Below are 6,000 nucleotides of genomic sequence, written 5' to 3'. Positions count from 1 at the left end.
GGTCAGTGATTGGTTTGCGATTTAAGCAGAAGTTTAACTGAAGAATTTATGCCTTTCCAACTTCATTTCGACGATATTTGAGGTAAAAATGGACTTCTGAACTAAATCCAAATGAGTTGGTAATGTTATTTTCCAATTTAACGCAAATCGATGATGAACTTTCTGGTTTTCAACACATTTTTTACTTTTCCCCGATAAGACGTTGCAAAGAATTTAGCCCATATAAAAAGTATCTCTAAATTCTTTGCGCATCTTATAAATGCGCGTCTTATAAATAAGACTACAGTCAATATAGATATCGTTGGAAAACGCAGGCAATATAGACAAAGAAGGAATATGCAGACGATATGCAATATAGTTTATGTGCTATATTTAACTAATTAAATACTTGTAAGTTTTATTGCATTTCGTTGAATTTATGAACCATTAAAAAAATTAGTACACGCACCTAAATGAAATACAAACTACAGAAAAAGTGATAATTATTTATTTAAGCACAACAAAAAAATAAAATTAGACACTCTAGATGATAAAATTCTACACTGATGGTTTGAAACCGATGAACTGCTCATATGGGTGGGGGAACTTGTCACTAATCTTCCACACAGCACATGCCAAGATAGGAATCCTCACTTCAGAGCTGAAACGACCATGCCTCCAAAGGGTATAATTCATGTAGGCATGAAACCTATTGGCCACATTGTTGTTGTTTTCTTCTTCGCCCAGTTGTTCATCTGGGAACACAAGAATATTTCGACGCAGCAACCGTCCTAGAGCCAAGACACGCTCATCCAATACCAAGGTGTTGAATTTCTGTAAATATATTACAGGAAATATTTTGTTAAAAATAGGTGTGAAACACAAAGCCATAAAGAATGTGGTTTAATATATATTTGTTTACAAGGAAACTAACAATCTTAACAAAACAATCAAAACAGAAGTAATTTTCAAACTTATAAACAAATATGCATAAAAATGGAAAAATACAAAACAATATTCTGCACAAAAAGTTTTATATTATTGTCCCCTTCCAGTGAAACAGGAGGGGACTTGTGGTTTGTGATCTGTCTGGATCCTGCGATAATTTTGAAAGTTCTTCATATTTTTTCGTAAAATGTCATGGATAGATGGCAATAAAGAGATTATGCAGGCCATTTCATTTTGTTCCTACGTCAAGAATTCTGGTTGCTATGGCAACAAATATATATATATATATATATATATATATTTATATATATATATATATATATATATATATATATATATATATATATATATATAATCTGACAATGGTGGAGTTTCACCGATAGGGGACCATATTGTTTGGCATTCTCTTAATCAGTACTAGTTTATCATGTTGTAGCACAGCTTCTGCTCTAGGACACAGTCGGTTTGAATTAAATCTTGATATTTCATTATTTCACCTACTGGGGTGTGAGTGATGCACACTCTTTTCCCACAGCAAACACGCTCAACGGAAGTTGGCATATCACTGCATTGGCCGCAGCTACACCAAGGCGGGTATTGCTGGCTCCTGGTGGATGGAATCCGCCGTCCGATGCAACAGCAGGCCTCGTGAACAGGCAGAACATCAGACCTGGGTTGATCCTTACTGTCTGCACCAATCTCCTCCCTTGATATTGCATGGATCTCATCCTTCAAAACAATTATTACAAGTATGTTACACACAATGCAGACTGGAAAAATAAAAACAAAAAAGTGTGCCACTGTAAAAGATATCTTAGTGTTATGAAAAACTGTTACACAATCATTTTTTTTTAAAGATAACAAATCGAACGTCTTAATTTTTGTTGGTAAATTATCTGATCCGCCTTTAGTGGCATGAGTGTGCAGTGCTGAGGGGCCTACTAATGGCACATAACAATACATAATACTGTTTAACTTTGAAGAGACAGATAAAAAACATTTAATCAATTTTATTCTTTACTCAAACACAAGTAACAGACATATGCTCTATCTTACACTTCCAAGTCCTTAGGCAACATAACCTTGATCAGCTTCCGTTTCAAACTCTCCATGAATTCTGCCTCTCCCGCTTCACTCAGATGTACCCCGTCATAACTCCAATGCCCAACCTCCTGTACATAAACCATTGATGCCACTGGGAAATGCTTTGCCATGTAGTGAGTTATGGAGCTACCCATTGCAGCAAAGCGGTGGGCAGTGAGAGCGTGGTCACGGGAAGGACCACCACTTGCATACGTCTACCACCACCACGGTAGCGACGCCCATGGCCTTGATTCACCGGCACAACTCTGCTATGTACCACCCGATCCTACGAGGCTGCTCCCTGGCGGATATGTCATTTCCCCCTAAACAGAGGATAACCACGTCAGGCCCAAATGCAGCATTTGCTAAAATAGCTCCTTATTTGGCGGCATAACGCGCATCCCACCTTGACTGAAAAACCAATAACGTCCAGGCATCTAATAAACAAAAGAAAACAGTTAAACATAATGATAAGACAGGATATATGCGGGTATAAATATGAAGAGAATAAATATATAAATAAACAGCTACGTTTTACATTTACGAAGCAGATTTTTATTCCATCAACATGATCAAACCTTTTCGTCCTAGAAATAATGCATGTCATTTACGTTTACGCTAACAAACTAATTGGCAAATATCTAATAATTATCGATTGCAACCACCACCCAAACATGATTTCAAATATCTGAAATTAATGTGCACGATTCTGAAAACAATATCCAAAATGATTGTTTACAATTCCACAAATGAAATTCGGATGGACAGTCCGAAAATTCAACTTTAATTCTGATGGAAAATGCCAATTGCTGTATAGTTGTGTGGTTCATAAAGATCATCGTGTGCGCAGTAAGGCTTGAAATGGAAATCCCTCCCACAAGTATCACACTGCAACTGGAATGCGACAGAATAAATATAAAGGGGATAACAGCCGCGGAAAAATTTGAAAAAAAGGAAAGAATATCCATCTCGAAATAATGGAAGATAATTGCGTTTCAAACCAACTGTTTTTAAAGATTAACATGTCTATATTTTCTTTTGATTGGAATATATTTGAATTTCTTTCATAATTATAGGTTGTCAAAAAAAAATAAAAAAAATAATTCAATTTGCTCCTCCATCTTGGAGCTGTTAAAACGGAACAGGCTGTTCAATAGGCTGTGTTCCGACAACGAATATTCCCAATCCAAAAGGACCCTGACTAATTCCAAAAATAGTGAAATAAAAAATTGAAAATGTTTCTTTTATTAAACACATTGCTAGTCTAATGGCTGTATCCCCAGCAAGCAACTTGTTCATTCTTTGCAAATATTCCCACCTTTTTCGCCCGCTCCCACTAGTGGCATGCTGGTCAACTTTCTTCTTGTACCTGAAAAAACAACACTCGTCTTAAAAAATGGATAATGCATTTATTAGTCCCTACCACCGGAGGGGACTTATGGCTTTCGCTCTGTGAGTCTGTCACACTTTTCTGGATCCTGCGATAACTTGAAAAGTTCTTAATATTTTTTCATGAAACTTGGAACATGGATAGAGGGCAATATGGACACTATGCATGTCATTTCATTTTGTTCCTATGTCAAAAATTCTGGTTGCTATGGCAACAAACAGACTCGAAATACTGCTGAAAATGGTGGTTTTCTGGATCCTGCGATAACTTAAAAAGTTCTTAATAATTTTTCACGAAACTTGGATCATTGATAGATGGCAATATGGACATTTGGGCTGTCACTATACGCCGTGAGCGTACCGCGGTATATCGTGGTACGGCAACACTGTACGTACCGCAATATTTTACAGAATATGTATCTGAAGAAAACAGCAGAATAACAAGTTTTACAAACTTTATTAAACTCAATAATCAGAAAACACTGGTATCATAGTATGACTAGAAACTGTAAAAGAAACTGTAATAAACTTGATAGAAGTAGTCATTGTTATTGTTATTCGCGTCTTTTTCTAAAATGTCCGCCATGTTGTTTACAATAGCTGTGACTACGATCTGTGTAAATCGAACGCTTCAAGGGCATGTCTAAAATGCAGAGTCAGCAGGCCCAGTATTGAAAATCCGTAGCGTTCTGACTCTTCCTCGACTTATTCAGAATCTTATGATAACATGATTCAGAAGTGCCATGCTTTGAACGATCGATATACTAAAGAAAGAAAATAAGAAATAGAATAAACATCTTTTGGATAATTATGAACTTATTTGCAAAGGAAATCTGTCCCAAATTCCAAAAAAGGTACGGACCCATACATCGCCGTATTTTAAACGTGAAAGTTAAACATCTACCAGTGGAAGCGCTTGCTTGACCTGGATATTAACGGATTATTTAGTTAGCCCTTTTGAATCGCTTCTACAGTTTCAGTTAGCCCTTTTGAATCGCTTCTACAGTTTCCAAACGATATCTATATCAAAATAATTATGTAATGTATTTATATCTGTGCTAAAATAATAATATTTAAAAAACCGGTGCGGCAACACCGTACCGCGGTGCGATTTTTTTCACGACATGCACCGCGATTTACCGATATACCGGTGAATCGTGACAGCCCTAATGGACATTATGCACATCATTTCATTTTGTTCCTATGTCAAAAATTCTGGTTGCTATGGCAATAAATAAAAAAAATATTCTGACAATGGTGGAATTTCTGACAATGGTGGAGCCGGTATGGGACTTTTATTGCTTGGCAATAGTCTTGTTGAATATATTTAGTATTAAGTTGACACATAATTATAGATACACTTCATTTATGGACAATGACATTGACATCTATAATCCGTTTTCAGTTGTAGGTGTATTTGTTTCATTCAACCAATCTAATCAAGACATTTAAACAAAAACCTTTAGTTTCTTAAGTAAGACAAATATAATAAAAAGTTGCATTATATCTAAAGTAAGACAAATATAAAAAAGTTGCATTACATGGTGTGCATTTTCAGGGTTTTTTTTGGCCCGATTTTATAGCCGAAATTCGGCTATGTTCCCAATCCCAAAAAGTATACTTTTTTCCCAAAATGTGGCAAAAAAATCCCATTTTTCCAAAAAAAAAAATTTTTTTTTTAGAAAGAAGTCTTATCCGTATTTTATCTCAATTTCAATTCAATTACATCTAACAAAGTATTATATGATTTTGTTCTTTTAATTTGAATGATTATAAAGAGTTATATCAAATTTAGTATTTCCCTAATCAGTGGACTTTTCATGTGGAAAAAAAGGCTAATGATTTTATTGTCCCAATTTCATGAAAATGCCGATAAAATTCCCAATTCCAAAGCCATGGGCTATCTTCCCAAAAAAGTGGAAAAAAACCCTGATTTTACTGGAACATCATCAGCCTGACTTTATTGTTACAGGCTTCACCCGTGACATATGAATTCCTTTTTCGGCTATCTGCTCAGCTATCATTTTCCACACGTTCTTTTTCTTGAATGCTGAGGAATCAAACTTCTCTTTGTGTTCCTTGTACAGGGACAACAATAATATCGCATCATGGGTCCATCGAATGGCTAAAAATAGATCAAGGACTTTTACATGTAAGCTTTTACCATCAAGTGACTAGCTATCTTTCTAGGATTCTGATTTTGTACTATTAACAAATACCTGAAATTGAGTCCACAGTTTGTTTTTTTCCTTCTTTGGGACCCGCCGAAAATCGGCCCTTTCGCCTCGGATTTTTTTTCCTCTCAGCTGGTAAATTTTCCCCTAGATTTCATTTTCCCCTCAAAAAAAAAAAAAAAAAAAATTTTTTTTTTTTTTTTTTACTTTTTATACATAAGTTAACCTGGTCCACTGTAGAAACTACAAAAATATTGCATAATTAAATTATTTGTTGCCTTGAATTTGTTTTATAAACAGTAAAATATGTTAAATTGATTATTTTAGACTTTCCTTATTTTCCCCCAAAATTCAACGTTTTGCACGATTTTTTTCCCCTCAAAAAAGGCCAGGCCCTTTCCCCAAAATCAGATAAAAAACCCTGGTC

General features: G+C 35.3%; 1 protein-coding gene across 2 annotated transcripts; it reads right to left on the bottom strand.

The window, feature by feature from the left end:
* Window positions 1-499: 499 nt before the first annotated feature.
* On the bottom strand, window positions 500-2,275 carry LOC127857541 (P2X purinoceptor 7-like). 2 transcript variants are annotated; one of them, XM_052393983.1, is made up of 3 exons: window positions 1,984-2,275; window positions 1,429-1,656; window positions 500-813 (listed from the first exon to the last, which is right to left on the bottom strand). In XM_052393983.1, exons 1-3 carry the CDS (start codon window positions 2,163-2,165, stop codon window positions 771-773), a joined length of 453 nt encoding a protein of 150 aa, XP_052249943.1. In that variant the 5' UTR covers window positions 2,166-2,275; the 3' UTR covers window positions 500-770. The 2 variants fall into 2 exon arrangements, with proteins under 2 accessions (XP_052249943.1, XP_052249942.1); XM_052393982.1 differs by lacking the exon at window positions 1,984-2,275 and having other exon boundaries at window positions 1,429-1,937.
* Window positions 2,276-6,000: the final 3,725 nt, after the last annotated feature.

This window comes from Dreissena polymorpha, chromosome 14 (assembly GCF_020536995.1).
Source record: "Dreissena polymorpha isolate Duluth1 chromosome 14, UMN_Dpol_1.0, whole genome shotgun sequence".
In the NCBI taxonomy this organism is placed as follows: domain Eukaryota; kingdom Metazoa; phylum Mollusca; class Bivalvia; order Myida; family Dreissenidae; genus Dreissena; species Dreissena polymorpha.
This window is presented reverse-complemented; position numbering and strand designations above follow the sequence as displayed.

Coding starts and splice junctions, on each gene's coding strand:
- LOC127857541 (XM_052393982.1), bottom strand. CDS start 1,890: ATGTATTGTTATGTGCCATTAGTAGGCCCCTCAGCACTGCACACTCAT. Junction 814..1,428: donor TGTGCATCACTCACACCCCA/GTAGGTGAAATA, acceptor ATATATTTACAG/AAATTCAACACCTTGGTATT.